At 43.9% G+C, this 23,541-nt stretch overlaps 1 protein-coding gene across 1 annotated transcript in view; it reads left to right on the forward strand.

The window, feature by feature from the left end:
- MGST2 (microsomal glutathione S-transferase 2) overlaps positions 1-21,165 on the forward strand; it is a 70,525-nt gene extending 49,360 nt beyond the window's left edge. Inside the window, exons 2-6 of the mRNA XM_065405673.1 lie at positions 1,655-1,749; positions 8,525-8,624; positions 11,180-11,250; positions 16,841-16,922; positions 21,033-21,165. Of these exons, the coding sequence (XP_065261745.1) occupies positions 1,655-1,749; positions 8,525-8,624; positions 11,180-11,250; positions 16,841-16,922; positions 21,033-21,165 (481 nt within the window). The remainder of the gene's footprint in view (positions 1-1,654; positions 1,750-8,524; positions 8,625-11,179; positions 11,251-16,840; positions 16,923-21,032) is intronic.
- Positions 21,166-23,541: the final 2,376 nt, after the last annotated feature.

The following is a 23,541-nucleotide window of genomic DNA, read 5'->3' on the forward strand; positions in this document are numbered from 1 at the left end:
CTTGCTTCAACACTGGTATGTTGGGGCATCACAATCCTCCTTTCCTGTTCAAACTAGGTGGAACCAGTCTTAAGAAAAGAGTCCTAATTATTATCAGCCACATTTTGAGTTCAGCATTTTTACAATTTATCTTGCCAATTGCATTGTTACCTTATATTTTCAAAGCCCTTCCCATGGCTGCTAAAACATCTTTATTTCACTTAAAGGAAAAGGTTTTGTTATTTAAGAAGCGATGCTAATTTAACCCTTTATGTACCCATCTAATCCTACTAATGTAAGCATTAGTAACTATTTAATTGTGGATTTGCTTACCAGAATCGTCCAGCTCATGTGCTTAGTGCTTATCCACTGAGCCATTCTTTTGAAAGAACATCTCCCTGAAAGAAAGCTGCAGGATTTCAAAACGTAACTGCTTTAAAATCAAATATTTGATTTAACATTAACATTATTTTATTTTTGTCCTCAGCTAGAACCTCCTCCCTTTAAAGGAGGAATCTTGGTTTACTGGGGGGGCGGGAGGGGGGTGGAAACCATTGAGGCGGGGAGGGCAACCCCAGTGCCCTGGAAAATATTGAAACTATTTGTTTCTAAATATTGAAACTATTTGCCCTAGTTGTTTTAGGGAGCTTAATCCCCATTAAGGCTAACAGAAATTAGCAAGAAAGATCTATTATTTCATCTGGTCCATTCCTTGCCAACAGAAGACTGCTCTCTGATGTACGTTTTCCCAGTTTTGTCTAGTCTCAAGCAATGGGACAGCCACAATTAAGTGGGCTTATCTCAGATCATATCATTAGAAATTTCCCTCTGATATTCTGCCTCAAAATTCCCTTTAATATAATTCCATTATTGTTATTTTTACCCCTAAACAATTCCTCTCCCTTAGTGTTTACTCCTACAGACAACCATAGGCAGTTGTCATGTCATCCCTTAGGCCATGTCTATACTGCAGTGGCTACAACAGCTGTGCCGCTGTAGTATAGATGCTTCCTACATTCCCAGAAAGGATTTTTCCTTCAATATAGTTAATCCCACTCCAAGAATTCTTCCTTCAACCTAGCGGCTCCTACAGTGAGGAGTAGGTCAATCTAACTACCTGAGCCTCACACAGGGGCACTACATTTTTCACACCCCTAAGCCATGAGTCAGGTCAATCTAATTTTTAGGTGGAGACCAGCCTGCCTAATTAGTCTGCATTTAGCTGAGTTGTTCAGCAAGAGCAGGAAACGAATCCTAGAGCTGTTACAATGCCCTCCCTCCCCACAAGTCCCCCACTTCCTAGGGAGGTTGTTTTTGCTCTCTGTCCACCAGCTTCTCCTAGAAGTCTGAAGTACACAATTTTCAATTTTTCACTAAAAGGATTCAGCATTTTTTACCCAGCTTCACTTCTTGGTTACTTGATGTAAATCAGCTGACTCCTAAATGCAGCCCTTGTTAGTAGAGCACCACCTGACTATTCAAGTATGAAAACAATTTTCAGGTCAAGGAAACAAGAACTGGCTAAGCAGCCACTGCTCATTTAAAAGGGAAAAATAAAAGTTGCTCTGTTTTCTTCCTAAGGTGTGTCTTGGAAAAGCATTTTCACTCCCTGCCCCCAACCTGCTTCTTTGTCTGTAGCTCTCTCTCTCTCTCACACACACACACACTGACACAGTGCCCTGGCTGCACCGGAGACGGAAGCTGCTGGGAACATGGCTGGTGATTTAATTTTGCTCGCTGCAGTATCCCTTCTTTCAGCCTGCCAGCAAAGTAAGGCCTGTGGGGTTTTGTGGCTGGGGCTGAGGGATGGTTTCCCTAGATCCTAGAACACTGGAGATAATTTATACTAAGCTAGTTTTCTTGTCACTTGTGCATCTGAGAATTCATAAAAAAGTTGCCCCCAACTGGAGCATTAGGTACCCCTTCTCGGTCCTCTGAAGAGGATGTGGTACAGAGAGATGGATTATCTTGCAGTGGGGGGAGGGGAGGGGAGGGGAGGGATTTACAATTTTTCCCTTTTCTGTTTTCTTTGTAGATTTTTGGGATTGTTAAACTGTTGCTAGAGTTTGTAAGCTGATGCAGACTCACCCTTCAGCTATGTTCTGCGCTGGCTTCAGTTTTTTTAGACACTTAGCTCGAATCCTCAAAAGTGCCAACTCCTAGAATCACATTCATGAAGCCTTGAACCAAAAGTGCTTTTAAAAACTCTCCCCCCAAGCAGATGGCAAGGTATTGAATATCAGAAAGGAAAAATGACAAAACTTAAGTTATAGAAGGCACTTGCAGCATGTGGATGTTCCATAATATCCTCTCATCAGGGGGTCCTAAATATATAGATTTATTTTATCCACTGTGGAAATGCGTCTTAGATTCATACACTGTATGTGGCTTTCCCACCACTTTGCAAACTACAGCTATAGCAGATAAATGGAACTGGAGAAAAAAGAACGACAATAGTGTGATTAGACATGGTACAGTGACAGCATTCTCAACACTAACAATTGTTTTCCTTCAGATAATATGGTTGTGTCTACACCAAGCCATGGGATATGTATGCTGTATGGGTTGAAGGAGGACATAAGCATGAGATAAGGAGCAGAGGTTCAAGTTTACAGCTTTGTCAGTACTTGTAAGCAGACTGCTTTGTCTGCAGCAATGCCAACTCTTTATATTTGGTGTTTTCTTAAAGCCCCAGTTTCTGGATCATGTCATTCATTTAAAAAAAAAAAAGTTTATAATTTGGGGAGAAAAATCTTAAAAATGTGAACCCTCAAGATTAAATAACCAGAAACCAGATAAAAAGAACCCAACATTTTAAAAAAATCTCATAACTTGAGGGGGGGCCTGGCTCATGATTTTTGAATGTTTGAAGTTGGCAACACTGCTTTCATTCTTGAGTTGTGTGTGCCAGATGTGCCTCTCCTGAACAACCTACGTGGCTCTTAGCACAGCCTTTATCTCCTGTGACAATATTTACCATGAAAAGCTCAGCCTGCTGCAAGGGCTGCTGCACTTTACACTGTTTAAAGTGAAAACAGGAAGAAATGTGACAAGGACGGGCAAAGAGCCACTGCCTGAAAAGTGAATACATTCTGAAAACTCTAAAACATAGGTGCTACTTCTACCCTGGAAATGCTACAGTGGCACAGTTGCAGCACTGCAGGCGTGCTGCTAGAACACCATTTTGCAGCCACCACAGCAACAGAAGGGATTTCCCCCCTCACTGTAGTAAATCCACCCCCCCTTCAACAAGCGATAACTAGGTCGACAGAAGAATCATGTTGACCTAGTAGTGTCTATACAGGGGCTTAGGTCAGTTAAACTGTATCATCCGATCACACAGGGTGATTTGTCACAGCCCTGAGGGTGCGGTTAGGTCAATTTAACTTTATAATAGAGTCCCTCCCAGAGACGGTGAGGTTAATCAGAAAATCCAGCCCTGCCCAAGCTCTACTCTTCCTTGCATTCTGTTAAAGTGGCAGTGTAAGAACCTGTTACAACCAGTTCTGGTAGTGGGAGCAGCCCATTGTCTGACTGTTTGACAGCTATCAGCACAAGACACCTAGCTATTAAACATCTAGTGGCTTGTCTGCGCTCCCATTTATTCCACTACATGTACAGTTCTGTGCTGGGAGTGAACAACTAGGCAATAAGACCCCTCTGCAGCAGTGCTGGAAGCCATGCTTCACCTTACAACAGCTAGAGGCATGGTAAGACAAGCTTTCAGCCTCCCAGAATCACATGGGTATTCAAGGAACCAGGCCAGGCCATGGATTAAGCCAAGCAAAAAGTGGTCTGTGATGGAATGAACAAGCAGAAGCCTTGCACTAAGTGGGTTTCCATCAATGACTTAGTTTTTAAGACTTGCTGCAGGAGAGGGAAGGGAAGGTTTTACAGACCCATTAGAAAAGCTAGTGGGTCTCCAGGCTGAAGTAGAGTGAATTTGAGTTATGGCTGCTTGGAGAGGATTCTGTAGAGAGGATAGACACTGTCCCCTGTTCTGTGTTTTAAGGGACATCCCTTATTTGGCGCCTAATATCCTTTTATCTGCTTCCAATCAGGTGCTACTATGAGGTACCTGATTTGATACAACGTATGTTTTCAAATCAAGAATAGTTTAACACCATTGACGGATACAAATGTCTTATTTTATGCTGTGCATGATTTTTGCACCATGAATAAGACATCTGAGGGTGTTGTCCCTTGAAAATAAGCTTTCTGCTAGATTTTCATAGCAAGGAGACGGTCTTGGTAAATGTGACTGCCAGCTGAAATCAGAAAAAGACCAACTCAAGCACACTTCTCAGCTGCCTCAGATGTGACTGGAGTCCAGTGGTTGAAGTCAATTGGATTTGTGCTGGATTGTAATCCAGGAGGTTAAACTAGGGTATACATAACTGCTTTCATTTCTATTTGCTGGCGAAGAGTTAAGATGCAATTGGTGAAAAAAATTTCTGGTAACTTGTTCCACCGCAGCAGAGGCATCATGTCACCTATTGTATAATTCAAAGCATCTAGACTCATCTTCTCTTTTAAGAAGAAAGAAGCGATGTAAATTACCCAGTTAAAAAAAAAAATTGTTACAACTAGTTTTCAAAGGGAAAAGCAACTTCCTGTCTGTCTGCAAAAGGTACCAAGTTATGAAAATTGTAGTTGGGTAGGTATAAAGTTTAGATTACAATCAATGGGCATATAAAACCTAATCTCACAATCCTGAGGTAGACAAAGATACCATTGATTTTGGTGGAAGCTTTTCCTGATTAAGGGACTGCAGGAATGGGCCCATTGTCAGTGCAGTATGATCACAAGTTTCTGTATTTTTGCCCATGGTGAGCCAAATTCACCCTTGTATAACTTCACTGAAGCCTCCTAAACCCAAAAATGACTAGAGGCTTGTTAAGCCAACAGTGGCAAGTGTACACTGTATTACAGCTAAGGCCTGGTCTGTACTAGAGCACATTTCAGTTGGTTGTACTGCACCAGTTGAGGCACAAAATTCCACGCTAGCCCCCCTAAGTAGGTTGAGATTTTCCCCCGAGTCCATACTAAGGTTGTTCTAGACCAATTTGGGTATGATGGGCTGCTCAGCTGGCCAACTTCCTTTATTTCATCAGCTGAGAATCCTGTCCCAGCCTGATAATGCCCCCATGGCTCAAAGTACAGCCTGGGGACCAACCAGCTATGGTTTGCTGGCTGCAGATGTTGGTCCAATGAAACATGTGCTTTGTGAAATTGGCCTTTGCAGCTGGTGAACCAAGCAGGGCTTGGCGGTTCTAAGTGGCAGCAGGAGGAAGGGAGCATTTTGAGTGGGTGGTAAGGGAAGGGCCAGAGGCAGGGCCGGCTCCAGGCACCAGGCAACCAAGCTGGTGCTTGGGGCGGCACCTGGAGGGGGGCGGCGCGGCGCTCGGGCCGCCGGGGAGAGCGGGGCCACAGCCGGGCTCGCCGCCCTCCCCCCGGCGCTCTGGCCGCCCTCCCCCCCCCCCGCGCCCTCCCCCCGGCTGCCGGGGGGAGAGCGGCGAGCCCCGCCCTGCGCTCTGGCCGCCGGGGGGAGAGCCGAGCCCCCGCTGGGGCTCGCTGCCCTGCCCCCGCCGGGGCTCGCCACCCTGCCCCGGGCGCTCTGGCCGCCGGGGGGGGGGGGGGGGGAGAGCCGAGCCCCCGCCGGGGCTCGCCGCCCTCCTCCCAGGGCTCCGGCCGCCCTCCCCTCTGGCGCCCTGCCCCCGGCCGCCGGGGCGCCGCCCCCCCCGGCTCCGCCCCCCCCGCGGGGGGGGGGGGGGGGGCGGCCGGAGGGCTTTTTTGCCTGGGGCGGCAAAAAAGCCAGAGCCGGCCCTGGCCAGAGGGAAGGGCCAGAGCGAGACCTATTGAAAATTCCTCCCCCCCTGAAATATTTCAAAAAGTGACCATCTTGTCCCCATGAGCACAGTTACCCTGAAATATGCTCCTCAACCTCCTAATGCCACCCTCCCTCTCTAAAAGACTTCTGTGACAGTGAATCGGTCCTCAGCTACAATGTAAATGAAGGAGCATTAATGGAGGAAGAGAGGCCTTTCTAGAGGGGAATCCTGTACAAGTTCTGGCAAACCTGCCTTACAGTGAGACAAGAAGCTCAGTCTAGTTAGTTTATCCAAAAGAAGGTTATGGGATGATTTGATCATAACTATAATTAAGGATACAATTTGCTCCCAGATTCTGTGACTAACAGATCTCCATGGACTTCTTTGGCTTCAGCTTCAGCCCCCGGGCTCTGGCTTCGATGATTTATCATCCATTGCCCCTACCTTTTACTAAAAATACCCATGACAATCTTAATTTTATCTAGAATTACCTACATGGAGAGGAGATTTCGGATTGTAGAGGGCTCTAGTCTAGCAGACAAATAGCAAAATCCAATGGCTGGAAGTTGAAGCTAGACAAATTCAATCTGAAAATAAGGTGCTAAGTTTTTAACAGTGAGGATAGTTAACCATTGGAATAATTTACCAAGGTCTGTGGTGGATTTTTCCAATCACTTGAAGTCCCCTTGAAGATTATCAGACCAACAGTATCAGGTCACTCCTGAACCAGAGCCTCCTGCAGAACACCATGTTGTCCTGTCCTGTGGCCACTATAAAATAAATAAATCAGATTTGCTTGTCTACCTGTTTAATTTTGTATCAAGTATGACCTGGCCATCTCCATCAAAATCGGACAAACTTTTTAAATAAGATTCATGTTTCCTGAGCTGAAGGTGGCAATGAAAATGGATTTTAGATACACACAGGAATAGAAATTATAGAAATACTGGTCACAGCTCCTTAATTAAGACTTTTGCACTTACAGCAGGTATTTAGCCTATTTGTAGTAATAATTAATAATCATAATAATACACCTCTTAGATAATACTGCTTAGCTCATGTATAGCACTTCAGCAGTAGATCTCAAAGTGCTTTACAAAAGAGGGAAGTAGAACTCATTTTACAGCTGAGGCAATTGAGGCACAGAGAGTTGAAGTGGCTTGCCCAAGATCACCCTGTAGCACAGCCAGGCATAAAACCCAGGTCTGAGTCTTAGCTCAGTGTGCTATCCCCAGGGCCACACAAAGGGTATGTCTGAAGGATACCTGGGAGCATGCTTCCTGGTATGGGTAGATAGACACATGCAACCTCTGCTTGAGCTAGTGTGCTAAAAATAACAGCTGGGCGGCAGGCTGCCTGCGTATATATCCTGGGAGTCTAGTCAGGTTTGCACTCAGGTGGCTAGCCTGAGCTCAGCCCATGTTACTCCTGGCTTGGCTATGCTGCTATTTTTAGCATACTAGCTGGAGCAGAGCTAGCCCACGTCTGTAGCCCTGCACTGGGAAGCACACAGTTGAAATCCATGCAGACTAGGGTGACCAGATGTCCCGATTTTATAGGGAGAGTCCTGATATTTGGGGCTCTCTTATATAGGCGCTTATTACCCCCACCCCATCCTGATTTTTCATACTTGCTATCTCAGACTCTTTTTCTCCTTCTCTGCTGAAATCAGCTAGTCAGCTAGCTAATTAACCAACCACTCAGTTAAGTGCAAACCTCAACCCTCTGCCCCAGCCAGGAGCCCCCTCCCGCACCCTGAACCCCTTTCTGGTCTCACCCCAGCTGGAGCTTGCATCCCCTCCCACACCCCAACCCCCTGCCCTAGCCTGGAGTCCCCTCCTTCACCCCAAACCCCTCATCCCCAGCCTCACCCCAGAACCCACACCCTCAGCTGGAGCCCTCACTCCTCCCACACCCCAATCCCTTGCCCCAGCCCAGTGAAAATGAGTAAGTCAGCAAGGGTGGGGGAAGAGCGAGCAATGGAGGGAGGGGAGATGAGGGAGCAGGGCAGAGGTGTTTGGTTTTCTGCAATTAGGAAGTTGGCAACCCTAGGCACATGTTCTTTTGTAAAGCAGCTGCCCTGACTACTTGCCCTCATGGAGTCTGAGTCTAGCAACAGGGAACCTATTGAGCATACCCAAAACTACCACACCCAATTCCAGAAACTTCTGGATGTCTAGTGCTAATTGTGCATCTGCCTAGCAACAATGAACCAGACCCAACTCATTCCTACCCCTGCCCCCCTAGATCTCATATTGGGTTCTGGGAAGTGGGCAGGCCCCCTAGATCTGTTAAAGAGATCTCTCGCTATTAGGTAGGTGGGCTACCTATGCAGGGGTGTCATATGGAGCAGGAGCCAGCCATCCTCAGCATCATGCTTTGCCAGAGGAGGAACAGGATATTAAGTGTGTAGACCGTTTTAGCTACTGAATTCTCTTGCTTTGGGGGGCATTCAGCACGTAAGTGTAAAGTTGCTGAAGTTGGGTTTTGTAATAAGGTTCAGGTCACCTTTGCAGTCAGCATGTGAATTTTTATAGGGGAAGCTAGCGGAGCTGCAAGAGGTTTTGGTCCTTTTCATTCCAATTTAAAGGCAAAACCTGAGGAATGATGATTTCCATTTGAAAAATTGAGATTTGTAGATGATTTACAGGGCCTGCTGCTTTTCTGAAAAAATAAAAACTCTTTAATCCTTGATCCATTACTTTTACTTGCAGGTTGTTTTGCATGGCTGGTAGGAAAATCGAGAAAGCAGCACAAGATCATGCCCCCAGAAGTCATCGGAACCCCAGAATTTGACAGAATATTCCGTGCACAGTAAGTTCTAGGGTCATTAAAAGGGTGGCAATGAGAAACTTCTTATTCATTTAATTATTTGGACACTACAGAGGTCTAATTTAGCCATTCAAGTGTGAAGTGATTTTTTTTTTTTTTTTAGGGCATTTCTGATCTTCTATGTGCTATGAGGACAGATCTTAACTCTCAGTGACCTCTCTCTTACAAGATATGGCTGTAACAATTGTGGGCATCTCCACAGAACAGCATTTGCTAAGACTTTGCACTAACCTGAGACCTTGCATGACCAAAGGCTTCTGTCCACCACTTGTTAGTGTTTGGGTCTCCTCGTAAGAGTAATTGCATTGCACATTCATTCCATGTTCACTGGGCCGGATTCTCCCAGGTACACTGGTCTTCAACTCCTGGTTTACACTGAAAGGAGATTCAGTCATTATGTGTCTCTACAAACTATATGGAGAGGTTCCATGTACTTTTTCTTTCTAGTTTAACATACCTCAGATCACAAACTCAGTATTTATTAGGCTTAGAAATCTTTGTGCTCAAATATTCAAAGGAATTTTTAATTTTCCACAACGGTATGCAAAAGCAATTTCAGTCCAGAAGAAAAGGGGATCACAGAAAGTTCTGTCAGACAATACACTATGGCTACTCAACACATAGAGAAATGGAACAACAGATCAGAGCTATTTAATGTGAAGGTGCTGGTCAAAACTTCACACTTAAGGCTGCTTTGGGTTTATTTTAAGCAGGGTTTTAGCCTTTTTGTTTTTAATGAAGATTACAAAATATATTCCCCAAATTTATAGCATGTGTGATGAAAGACTGAATTTTCTGAGAATATACAAATAAAGTGGCTAATTAGTTTGAGTTTAAAAAATTAATGAGCATTTAAGCATTAACTTGTCCTGGTGAGACACCTATTTTTGTATCCTTTTAGCTAAAAATCAATAGTTGTCACAAGTACCAAACTACACACCTACGTAAAAGTGTCTCAGACATAGGCCAAACCATTCAGCAATTATTGTTGAATAGAGTACACTGGATATACAGTCAACCCACTTACTTCACTCACTGTGAAGCTTAATTAAAGCTTCAACTGTCACATCATTTAGCTTCCAGCTTTTTATTTAGGTTTGGTTGGTTTAACATAGAAACTGTCATACTGGATCTATCTGGTGGTTCATCTAGTCAAGGAACTTCTCAGAGTGGCGAATACCAGATGCATCAAGGGAAGGTGATCCAAAAAGTGGATCAGTGGACAATTGTGGAATAACCTGCCCACGGTGGGAATGTTTTCCCAGAGCAGTGGTTCTCAAACTTTTTCTTCGCGGACCACTTGAAAATTGCTGTTGTTTGTACCGTTAGCTAACTATTGTAAAGCACTTTGGATAAAAGCACTATATTAAAAAACAAAAAAAACAAAAAAAACATTTTTTGTTCTACAAATAAAAGCTCACAACTCATTTTAATATCAGTAGTCTTACCTTTCTAATGTGATGGATGTGCCCTCTCCCCCCCGCTGTGGCAGCCCCCAAGCTGGGGCTGAGAAGGAGGGGAGGGGGGGGGGGTCTTTCCCCAGCAGCTGCAGTCCTGGAGCTGGGGAAAGTCACCACTTTCTCTGGCTGCCGCAGCCCTGCACATCCCAATTTCCCCCACCCCACTGCGCCCTCCCACCTACCTCCTATTACCCCCAAGGCCACCACCTCACCTTACATGAGGGTCTTCTCCAGGGTCCAGGCACCTAATTAGTGGAGTCATGCCTGCGCGGCTCCACTAATTAGGTAGGTGGCCCTTCATTCTCTTATGTGCAGCCGCCCAGGCGCGCACCTAAGAGGGAACTATCTGCGGACCACCTGAATGGAGCTTGCAGACCACCACAGTCAGAGAACCTCTGTCCTAGAGGATTTCATTTAGTGATTGGCTTATGCCCTGAAGTGTGACATTTTATGTGCAATGTAAGGATTATTTTAAAGCAATCCTCTCTAATGTAACTAACATTACTGGATAATAAAAATATCCAGTTATAGAAAGTTGCCTTAAATAAACAAGAAATACTAAAATTTTGAATATGAGCAAAGGAAAAGAAAAACACAAAGTGATGTCAGGTACAACTTTTAAAGTTGTGTTTTCAAGCCATTACTGTTGTAATCATTTAGAGCTCTGGTCAAGTGTAGGTAGTCTCTTGGTCTATCCAAGGCCGTGATCAAGTGTCTTGATGTTTTGGTCTTTTGGCCTCGAGATGAAAACCTTGCCTTTGTTTCAGGGACCTTGAAGTGAAAAAATTCTCTAAGTTCTATCATGTGCTTGTCATGCTTGATACTATAGCCACAGGGATGCTCAGACCAAGGCCTATTATTTCAGTCATAGTGATAGGAACAGAACTGTACATATTTGTAAAGAGACAAGAGTGAGATTTTTCAAAAGTGCTCATTGTTGACCAACCTCTGCTCCCATCAAAGCCAATGGCATGGACTTCACTGGGAACAGCATTTAGCCAAAGCTGAGAGCTTTTGAAAATCCCACCCATAGTTTCTTTCTTGCTCAGGTAACCTTTCTATTAATTTATTCCATAGACAAAACTGTGTTGAGTTTTATCCAATCTTCCTGGTTGCTCTCTGGATTGCAGGCTGTTTTTTCAATCAAGGTAAACACAATTGTTGTTTTATTTTGGCCTAAACAATGTTTTATCAGCTATAATAGTTTCCATTGTACCCCGAGGTTAATTCAATGTCCTTTTATTGGCTTTAAATGTGTTACCTCTTTATGTCACTGAGTGCCCCTTGTTCTTGTGTTATGAGGAAGAGTAAATAGACTCTGGAATGGTCTTGGTATTTTACATGTCTCTGTTCTACCAACTTTTACTCATTGCAAACTAAGGATGCGAACCTTGATGTATTTACCATCGACTTCTTTAGGCCAGACCAATATGTGAGAACTTCCCAGTAGGAACCCAAAATATGCATCCAAGGGCAAAAAATTAGCATAAATAGTCTTTCCTCTTTTTCACATACGGAATCCCCTCTTAATACGTAATGCCACTAGTAAGTACGGTAAATTATTATTAATAATATTTCAAAGGAGTGTTCGGAAGGTAAATTTGTTAATCTGTATAAAAACCTGTATTGTACATTGTTATTAATGAGAACAAAAGTGTTCATTATGCTTCTCCAGAGAGAAAATAAGCCTCCACATATTCAAATGCTCTCCCCCTCCCCTAGAAAGGTAAAACACTCTCCTTTTTTCCAGTATTTAAGCTCATTTTCTCCATTCATTTCAGAAAGTAAAGTTCTCATTTCCCCCTCCAGCTGAGAACCTGATTCTGATGGGGGTGCTCACCACTGGGATGGCACCTCCTCCTGGTCATTCTGGGGAAGAGCATGCAAGGTTGACACCTCTTCCCATGGTTGCATGCAGTCCTCCGCCTCTCTCTGGGTCTGCATCCCGCTTTCACTTCATGAGCTGCTGCTGCCTCTTTGGTATCCTGGAAGGGGGAACACATGGAATGATTGTGACTCAGCCCTACAGCTAAAGTCTTCCTTCAGCAGTTCTAGATAGTCTACTCATTCATGCCTTGTAGTGCCATTCTCAGCATCTGGCAGGGGAACATGGGCCTGCCCTCTACTCCAGGTTCCTGGCTTCCCCCTTTTCCTGGTTTGCTAGCCCAAAGACACCTCTCTTCTCCCAGGGAGTGACTGCAGACTTTCCCAGCAGCCCCCTTCTGCTGCCAATTTTCTGCCTTTATAGTCTCAGCCCAGCTCATTCCTCCTCAGCTGGGCGTCTTCATTCAGTCAGAGGATTGCTTAGCCACCTCATTCCTCTCCATTGAAGGCTGTTAGGTTAATTAGCCCAATTTTCAGTCTGCATTAATGCTTTCAGAGAAAGTGTGGGATGAACAGCCCATCACACTGATACATGGAATGATTCTTGTAATAGGAAATGCAATGTGATTCTGACTCATCCCCCAATTGTTCTCCTACAAATACAACAGGATCAGGGAAGTAAAATCTGCTGCAAGGGGAAAAATAAATATATAGATATATAGAGATATAAGAGCGAGAGGAATTACAGTGGTGTGAATGAAAATTAGATGTGCCTGGTTCTTACCCTCTGATGTCTGCTGGACAAAGGCAGACCACAATTGATTTTATTTATATATACACATAAATAAATTATAGGCACAAGGGGTTGCACAGGCAATTCTTAACTTTTGAGTACTTGACTTAAAACAACATTATGGTAGCGAAGTCAAGCACTCAAAAAAGTTAAGAAATGCTAGAAATAAGGTTGCCTGTGCAACCCCTTGTGCCTATGCATTATGATGCAGTCTTTCATGATATCATCACACACTCATTTTCCCACGACCCCCTGCCTCATTCAGTGCACGGACTGGATGATGCTCACTTATTGATCAGTTATTCAATATTTTGTTTTCTCCTCACTGTTAAATGTGTGCCTCAACTCTAATGCGTGCCTAGTGTGGACAGCATCTTCAGTGAATTTAGCTGCTAAAATCTAAGAAATCTCTGCAGAGCATATATGAACTTCAGTTTTTCAAGGACTTATTACGTGGCCAGATACTAGTAGATTTTCACAAGTATGGCAAAAGGCACATCCCTGGTACAAAAGCCACCCCCACAATGCCAAATTTTAAGTCATTGCTTGAAAGCAGGGAGTGTGCTAGACATTATTAAAGAAAAAGTCACCAGAATTTTTTTAGCATCAGCAAAATATATTTGTGCCTAGCCTCATTCTTGGAAACAACCACCATTTTGGCTGAAATTTTCCTCAAAAAGTTCTGTCAGAGACAAACACTTCACAGAGAAAATTTTAGCCAAAATGTTTAAGTTGGTCATAGTTGTAAGCAACCAAAAATAGAGCCATATAATAGGAAGTGTCGGGCAACCTTAATAATAGGATGTGATATCAATCTTGCCTGTAACAGATACAGTTTTAAAAAACAGATTGAAAAGCTCTAAACTAGAAGGGCCTCACAGAATTTAGGGTTAAAGTCCATTTTGACAGCCTAAGTGAAATGGGATTATTGATGCCCACTTCATCTCTGGGGAGACAGAGCCACCACATGCCATCTGGTAACTTTTGCTCAAGAGACCCCAAACTGAGTGCATTAAGGCAGCCAAGCTTGTCAGAACACATACTTGAATATGATAATAGCTACAATCATACTTTGCCTTGTATGGTGCCTTGCATCAAAAGGTCTCAAAGCACTATACAAACAGGAAGCCCCACACCTCCCCTGTGAGGCAGAAAAGTATTATTAACCCTGTTTCTCAGCCTGGGAAACAGGGGCACAAACTGTTCATGGCTTGTGCTTGATTTCAGTGGGATTGTGAATGTTTGCCATTCTAAGGCCATGTCTACACTCGAACAGTTGTGCAACAGCATGAGCGCTATTGTAGATGTGGCCTACACATGCTCAGGCATTTTCAGCACCGTGTCATGAAAAATCTATTTGGGTTTTGCAGATCTTCAGATTTACTCTGTGGTTAAAGTAGATTGAAACAAGAGTGGGAACTCTGCCTGTACCAGCTGAGGAGGAGAAGGGGAGCAAGCCAGGGAGAGAAGGGGAACCCCCTTTTTCTTTTAGCAGAAGAGGGTGGGCTGCATCCCTTCTTACTTTAACCCCTGTATTTAACACTGCTGAGAACAGGGAGTTGAAAAGACCCTGTCTACACTAGCACTTACAACAGTATTGTCAGCACAGGGGAAACTGCACCAGTGCTGGAAAGGGGGATTCAAAATTGGAACTGAGCAAATAATTGATTTTTCAGTTTGGTGATCAAACCAGAAATTCAAGGAGAAAAAATTGTTTTGGGTCAAAACATTTTCTTCCAACCTGAAATGAATGTTTCCCCTTCATTTTAAAAAGTGTTTCATAGTCAGGTTTCTTTTACCCTCCCCTCCCACCTCTTAAAAAAAATACATCCAGCTAACTTTTGACACCATCTTTTGAAACAAAAACATTTAAATGTTTAAATTTAGAAAATGTTTAAACAAAAATTGACTTTTTCAGGATTTTTTTTTTGGGGGGGGGGTGAAACTATTCTTCAGATTCGACCCAAATTTACATTGTTTTAGTTAACCCAAAGCTGCATTTTTGGGGGGCAAATAAACAATCTGAAAAATGTTGCCCACTTCTATTCAGAATGTGTTCATGTGGGCCAGGCCTGTGTGGCTTTCCCAGTCACTCAGGAAGTCCGGTGCCACTGTCCAGGAATCTCCTAGTAATGATGGCATTGGCTCCATTTGGCACTAGATCTTTTGTGACTGCTCCTGTTAAAACAATAACCTTTGTTCTCTTCTCTGTTTTCTTAACAACTCTTTCTCGGGCTGGTGCTCTGGCCTAGAAGAGTCAATGTGGCTGGAGAGAAGATGCATAAGTACATGTGCCATTTAGTTTCCTCCCCTTTTTGGCTTCTCTTGTCCCAGCTACTAATTTTCCCTCCATTTTTACAATCATTAAAGGTGCTAATTTCTCTTTATTTATAGGTGATAAGTGATTTCTTACAAAAAGGCACTTCTGGAGGCTAACTTCCCTCCCCCCACAGATTCTAATCTCATTTTTGCCAATAGAAATCCAGAGTAATGCCATTTAAATCAATGGTGCCACACAATTGTATAAGTGAAATCAGAGTCAGGCCTTGGAAAAGACAGAAGTGTTTGCTAGCCAACGGCACAGCCACTTGCTGTAGTATCTCCCTTTTAAGAGGAAGGGGGAGGCATTTTAATTATTTTTCCTAGTCAGCATGCAGTAGTCTCTTCTTCACTGACATCAATGTGGAATATAGTAAGTTTTTTTTTTTTCCAAATATTTATTTCTTTAGACTAAAAGAATAGGGGACTCTACCTGTTGCCCAGACATGCCCTGCACAGGACAATGTGACTGATTCTAGGAGGGCTGGCTAGGGTTAAATCTGAAAAATGCTGAAACAGATACTGCAGGTATTTAGTTTCCTCTATGTAGTTCCTTGTGCTATTGCTGGCTCGTCTAGGATGGTGTAAAGGCATCCCAGAGTAATAGGGATATTACTTTTGTGACTACTGTGATTTTACTGATTTCATTACATAGGCTGATTCAGGTCTATCTTGCTGATAAAAGACTCCATAAAGGGGAGGAGTGGGGCCACACAGTTCCCTCTTCTCCAAAGCATCAGGGTCTAGTCTCAAGGATCTGATTCCAGTCTCTCTCGACACCAGGGAATAATTCTGCTTCAATCCTTGAAGTTGCACCAGTGTAAGTGAGATCAGGCCCTGAACAGCTCAGAGTGAATTGAAGAGTTGTGAAACCAGTTGGTGGCACAATCCTATAGGTGGGGGACAGGGAGACTTATCAGACTTTTGACTCATTTTGCCTCTTTGAACTGTAGCTCTATTGCGGTTTAGAAGTTGTTGAACCCGTTTCTTTATCTCTTATGTACAGTGCATCATATTTAGACTCCTCTCCGTTGCTTTCTGGCTAGTTGCTACTGTAATTGATTCACCCCTTTCTCGGTTTACTCCAAAAATGTTGGACACTTCTCTTGAATTGTGAACTCTCTAACTAAATGGGTCCCATGGTGGGGGACCGATCTACCTCTTACCTTTACAGAAGAGTGGTTCTTCTAGGTCATGGCTGAGGCCAGTGGTAAGGCAGTGAAGTGAAGCACCCCAAAGAGAGTAGGCTTATGAATTGCAGAAGAAAAAGTTTTCACAGCTTCCAGTCCATTAACTCTCCTGTACACTAATCAGCTAGTTAAAGGCGGGACTGGGTGGGCTTGTGGGTACAAGTCCAGAACTGGAATAGCACAAGAGATGGATTCTGGGACTAGCTCTGATATTGACTTCCATGTGACCACTGGCAAGTTATGTCCTTTCTGGTCTTCAGTTCCTTCCCACTGTAAAATGGAGATAATATTTTCCCTACCTCAGAGGGATATCACATGAGCTTAATTCATTACAGTGTGTACCATTCTCTCACATCCTTCGCCTAAAGATGCTTAATAATAAATACAAAACATTATTATTATTAACAGCAACAAATAAAATAAGTCGATAAAAGGTCTGTTTCAGAAACAAAATGTGACTGTTTACAGCAAGAGATTGAGATATCTGTCAAATGCCAAAAAACCCTGGTGCCACATAAATAAAATAATCACAATCAAAGTGACTAGTTCCTTCCAATCCTAATTTTTAAATTCCCCACTAACTTTCTCCCATTCATCTCTTTTTACCTTCAGTATTGGCAGCCCTACTGGGTCTGGTGTACATGTACACCCGTCACAAATACTTCCATGGATATGCAGAGTCTGCAAAAGGAAGGTAAGGAGGACTCACCATCTGTGCTTAAGTTGAATACTCCAGGTTGTGGTCTGAAGCTGGGCTTATTGCCAACGACTGGTAGTGAAAAGTGACTATAATTGAATGCAACATGTGTAAAGTGTCAGCAAGAGGTCTGAAATGAAAACCCTCAGGGAAGGTAGCTGGCTGCTGCAGCTGAAGCCTAGGTTAAAGTGTGAATGTGCTATTGGTCTCAAGAGACAGGAGGTTTGATGGTCTCAGTGCAATGCCTTGTGGGTGCCTACTTTGCACCACAGTGTCTAACAGGGTTGGCATATGTGCACAGAAGAGGCCCAGAAATAGAAAGCCTAGAGCTTTGCAGGCCAGGATTGCACTACATAGGGAGACTGTTGAGGCAAAGCTTGCCCAGAACCTGCCCGGCTTGTACCACTGCTAGCATTTCCTCCGTTCATTAATAGTAAAATCATTGTATTAACACATTTATTATGCAGACCACACAAAATACACAGTGGGAACGAGCACGCAAATTTGGCCTTGTAGCTAGAGGAACTTTCACCAAACACGAGATGAGGAGGCTTTAGATAAGCACAAGTTAATGAGCGTTAAGCTTACAGTGTTTAAACAACTCTTCTAAAGGCTTGTGTGTGCAGAAATGTGCAATAGCTTTTGAATCTATGCAAGATCTCTCTACCTGCCACTCTCCATTTCAAAATCTGGTGCTTCCACTGATTGCACGCATGTGCACTCACACAAATTGTTTCCTCTTTCATCTCAGTACTGTATTAACCCAGATAGGCTAAAGAAACCACCTCATCTGTGATGCCTATCTTCTTCTAAAACTGAATAGTCTGTAAGTAAATCAGACAAGGAAAAGACAAACTCCCCATTCCTGGAGACATTTACAGTTAGACTGGGAGGGGAGGGGGGGGAAAGCACTTTAACACACATTATTAGGGAACAATTCTCTAGTCCATTCCTCCGCTACTAGAGGCCTAACAAAATGTTTTCCAGCTCTACTTTCCTGAGTCTAACCTCCTGCCTCTTCCCCAGGGCCGGCTCCAGGCACCAGCTTAACAAGCAGGTGCTTGGGGCTGCCAAGGGAGAGGGGCGGCACCTGCGGCAATTCGGGGGCGGCAGGTCCCTCACTCCCTCTAGGAGCGAAGGACCTGCCGCTGAACTGCCGCCGCCGATCGCGGCTTTTTTTTTTTTTTTTTTTTGCTTGGGGCGGCAGAAATGCTGGAGCCGGCCCTGCTCTTCCCTGCTCCTCAAAATACCCAGTGCCAGTTAGTAGCCCCATTTTGCAAGGCTTCCTTCCTGCCCCTAAGGAATGAGGGAGAGAAAGACTCCCAGATAAAATGAGACCCTAAAATTTGCCCTTTGTCAGAGATGTAATTGTCAGGAAAAACCAGAAAGGGCCACAGCTATTAAGGAATATCTAGGAGGGAATGCCACATTTTGAAATTAACTGTCCTTTTTGTATCAAATAAATAAGAAAAACCTCCTTTGTTAAGAAACCTTTTCCCCTCTGCAACTCTACGATTTTAAAATTATACCATCAGCGCCTGAAATTGCACTCAAGGAAACAAAGGTATTGCCTGGGTCTATTGTTGTACTGGGGTTTGCTCTATTACTTGGAGGAACTCTTTTCCAGCTCTTATTTAAGCTGAGTTCAGTGCTGCTGTCAGGGGCCAGACTGGCAGCCCTGGAAAACGGAGTGATTCACAAAGGCCCACATCTTCAAGGCACCTAACGGCCATTGAGATCAATGGGAGTTAAGTGCTTAAATATCTTTGAGGATCTGAATGAAAGGGCCTGTTTCTGCAACCCTTGCTGATCAGTCCTTACATTCAGTGGGGCTGTTCACAGAAGTACTGCTCAGTAAGGGTTGTAGAATTGGGCCCCAAACATGTACCGGACAGACAGAGGCAGTGCCAGTTTGCCCACTCTGCTAATAGATCTCAACCTAGAGATGACAGCCCTATCCGTAAGAAGGTAATTCAGTCTTCAGCTCTGACTGACAAAGATGCCAGCTGTAATGAGGATACCTGTCCACTAGAAATTGGACTGAGACCACCTATACATTTCACATAGGCCATTGAACTATCCTCAACTGGTGATGAATTTTGGTCAGTCCGAGTCTGACCTGCATTTGAATCATTAACTTGTTGTAGCTGTGAGATTATGTATCCAATTAGCAACCCCGGAGCAATCCAGTTGCCGGACACACTGTACTGTTCCAGTTCAGACTGCCAGCATCCAAATCCCTTTCTCCATCTTGCTCCTTATTGCTAGTATCCTTCTCCATTGACCACTGCTATTTGGATCCCAAAACACTGCACAACAATGTTCTTTGAAAAATGTTTGGGGGCCTCCTACTGCACCTAGCCAATGCTTGATTTTTCCAACATTTCTCAGCCTGCTCTGGGATATTTCACTCTTTTTGAGGAGTGGAAAACTGATTTTAAAAAGAGCCAACCAAAACTTTGGCTTAAAATTTCCTTCCCATTTGCACGTGAATTCTGCATTTTCTGCCATTGGTGGGAACCAGAAGTACCAAAGGACCATGAGAGCAAATGTTTTCTTGGTAATTCAACAAAAGCCACCTTCAGTAAGTATTGATGATCTATCTCAGCCAATGCTGATCTCACACAGTGCCCAGGGCTTGGGAGAGAGCTGTGATCAGGGGACCTGTGCACAGGGCTGTGAACCAGGAAGTTGAGAGTTTTAATTTCAGCTTTGACTCTGACTCTCTGTGAGTTTGAGCATGTCACACGATCTGCCTTTGCCTCAGTTTGCCTCTCTGTAGGTAACTGGAAATAATTATTCCCCTACTTGCCTGCCACACAGGACGCTTTGAGCCTCCCACATGTTCCCATTGCAGCTGCAAAACCCCACAATTGTGTGCACAAATTAAGTGACACCACATTAACTCCCAGAGCTCATAGCATGTGTAGTTATCTGACTTGAACATACAAACCCTAGTTTGCATGTGGTAAGGCTGCAATCTGTAAACATAAGAGGTGCCTGCACCTTTTGGGCAGTTCACCTTTTGCCCAGACCTTGACAAGTATGCAACCCCCTCCCAACACACACACACACCTGCAGCAGAGCAGTACCAACCTCCCAGCTTTGTTTGCATGAAAGATTTTTAATATTTTCCTGAGAATTATGAAATTTGGTAACTGGTGACTGTCACAGCATCCACTCACCACAAGCAGTGCCTCCTGTTGGCTGTCCTGGGGATTAGCTCTTCCAATTTGCACTCTCCTTCTGATATTGTTTTCTCCCATCTTGTCTCGCTCCGCTGGCTTGCTCGCTCTCAGGTCTGCAGCTTCCTCTTTGTGGCTTGGCCCTCCAGCCAGGTCACTAAAGTTCCCCCATTCTAAGGAAGCCATAGTCTTTCCAGACCTCCTGCCCTTGCCATTCCCCAGTGGCTAGTAGGGGAGCGCAGGCCTGCCCTCAACACTGGGTTCCAGGCCAGGGACCCTGTAACAAGCAGCCACAGTCCTACCTCTTGCAGCTGTTTCCCTGGGCTTCTTCCTACTTATCTCACTTTCACCTCTCTGGGTTTGCCAGCTTCCAACTCCCTCCACGCCAGGAATGACTACAACCTACTTCCCTACAGCCTTTCCTAGCAGTAACCCCCCTCTCTACAGAGAGCTACCTGGCTTTATACATGCCCTGCCTGTTCCTGCACAGGTGAGCCTGTCATTACTTAGCTGCTTCCAGCCTAAGTCTCCTCTACAGTCTAATTAGCTGACTGGGCCCACCTGGCCTAAGCCAGCTCTTGCAGGCTAGTGTGGGGAGTCCACCCTATCACAGTGACATTTTTCCATTTCCACATCAGTGACTAATTCTTCATGCTGTGATCAATCCCACCCTGGAACAAATTGCAAATTGTCACACAACTACCTCAGGGGGAACATCACCATTTTCAGAGAGGAAAATTTACTAATTTTCCCAGCAAAAATCACTTTCTGGTGAAAAGGTCATTTATTTTTCAAACCAGTTTCATCAATGGCTCGTTTTTCTCTGGCACAGCTCTGATCAGCTGGTGTAGACTGAAAAGTTTCACAACACACACAGCATATACATCGTGTAATTGTGTTTCTTTCTGTTTTCCTCCTCTAGGATAACAGGTTTTTATTGGAGTGTGGTGGTTCTGCTCTCACTGATGGCCCTGGCTGCAGCTGGGATTACTAATAGCTTTCTGGAAGAATACTTGGACATCAGCATAGGAAAGAAATTACATAAATTGCTCTGAAGATTATTTATGTATAAATAAATAAAGTAGATGCTTTCCCTGGACATTAAAAGGCAGATGAGCTGCATCATGTGGAATGAAAGCATCCAGATTTCTTTATTAATCGTCCATTTCAATGTAAAGTGCATGTCTTTCCTGACAGTTTGTTTACACTGTTTCTTTCCTATACCACAGAAAAGCAGACACAAAGAATATAGCAAATGTGGCTTCATGTTTTGAGTTACATGTTTAATGAATTGGTCTCATGTGTACAATATTGTATGACAGCAAAAATTACATTGAATTCAGACAATGTTAATCCAGTGAGTGGCTTATTTGAAACAGTTGTTGCACATGACAACTATTTTACCCAATGTCCTTCAGCCCTGCCATGGCTGCTGGATTCTTCCTGCTCTGCATCATACTTGGGGCTGAACATAGAGAAACACATGGTCCCTGCACAGAGGCACTTACAATCTGTGGCTTCAGTCCTGCAAGCGACTCCAGCCCTGATTCAGGAGAACATTTAAGGATGTGTTTACAGTGCTTTCCTGAATATAGACAGACTTCATTGACTTCAAGCACATGATTAAGTCTTACTTAAAGTTAAGCACGTGCTTAAAGCCATTATGTGTTTAAGTCCCACAAAGCGCCTTTCCTGATTTGGGGCCTCTCTATGGGCAGACCCCTGTTTTCGCAGAGAGCCCCACTGAAGTCAATGGGTCTTCATGAGGGAACAGAGGTCTGCCAACCTGGAGTCAGTGGCAGGATCAGGACCTAAACCAGACACAGCTAGGCACAGATGCTAGTCAAGCAACTGAATCTATTTCCTTGTTTCTCCATAAAGCACAGATGGCTGATGTATGGGAGAGACTAGACAAATGCTCCAGCACAGCCAAAGCTCACAGAGAGTCATAAAATAATAACGAAAGCAAACTGACTGTGAAAACAGTTTTCATTAAAAGGGGGCGGGGAAGAGAGAAAAATCACTGCCTGGTGGGCTTTCCGGGCATGGTGCTGAGGTTGAATTGAAACAGCACTGAAGAAAGAAAAAAGGCAAAGCTGTTAAATGTCTTTAAATAGGTCTAAATAAAGTTATAGCAGATTCCTGATTATTCAAACAATTTGGGTGACACCAAATCTGTTCAGATAAATGGGAGCTTGTAGGCAGAGAGTCCTTTTGGCACACATCTGCAGCTGGGGTTTGGCCATAAATATTGTATGCACTTAGTTCTGGTCATTCAGGGCACTATGTGGCATTTAGGGCCTAATTCAAAGACCATTGACTTAAACAGATGTTGAGTCAGACCATTAATCGTCTTCCACATGATGATCAATTATAAGGTTGGAGCTGAGGCATCCATAGTCACTGTAACTAGATCACTTGCCATATTCTAGCATTTGTGGTGACTGAATAGCGATGAGGTTGCTAACTATGTGTATCCAAAGAATTAAAATTCAACATGGGTGGAGCAGTTATTGTTGCAGAGGGAACAATGATGATGAATAGTCTGTCTTTTGCGCTTTTAAAGGACACTTGCCTTGAAGCCACTGTGGCCGGAGAGATGCCCAAACAGCATGGCTCCAGGGGGAAAAACAGGAGATATAGGGCCTGATCCCGCACCCACTGAAGTTAGTGAGAGTCTTTCCATTGACTTCAATGGGCTTGGATTTGGTCCACTAAGAAGTAAGAAAAGAGACAGAAAAATCTATCCTACCAGATATGATGCCTCTTGACAGTCACAATCAGAGGTGCTGCCTCCAGGAAAATTGAGAGGGGATGGTAGTAGGGAACCAAATTAAATCATAGTAATGAAGTACTTTTAGAGGACCCACAAAGGCCATCTTTAAGCAGTGTTCAGGCATGATAAACCTTAGCTTTGCATTGGTATGTTTATAGAGAACCTGCCATCCCAAGGCCCCTAACCACTGTACAAAAGGAGCAAAGTGATATACCAACTATATGTACTACACGTCAATGAAATGTTGCCACTTCTGGGATGAAATACAGCAGCTGTTTAACAGCACAGAGCAGCAGTGCTAAAGAAGAAATATGGGACCAAAATTATGGGAGTTACACCTGCTTACTACAGAGCTGAGGTGGGCTACCTAAAATTAGAGAGGCTACCACATTGCCTTTGGATAGTTCACTGATCTACTTACGCAATTTACCAAGCACTGGACAAATACTAACATCCCTCTGAGGTAAGTACGTATTATCATCTTCATTTTACATATGGGGAAACATAGTGGGTTTATATCAATGTAATTCCATTGGCTTCAATGGAGTGACTGACAGGCCTGGAGACTTTCTCAAAGCCACATAACTTGGTGGCAGTGCCAAGACCAGAATTCAGCAGGGTTCTGAGTCTAGCAGTAGCACATGCTCCTTTCATA

The sequence above is a fragment of the Emys orbicularis genome, chromosome 5, assembly GCF_028017835.1.
Source record: "Emys orbicularis isolate rEmyOrb1 chromosome 5, rEmyOrb1.hap1, whole genome shotgun sequence".
NCBI lineage: Eukaryota > Metazoa > Chordata > Testudines > Emydidae > Emys > Emys orbicularis.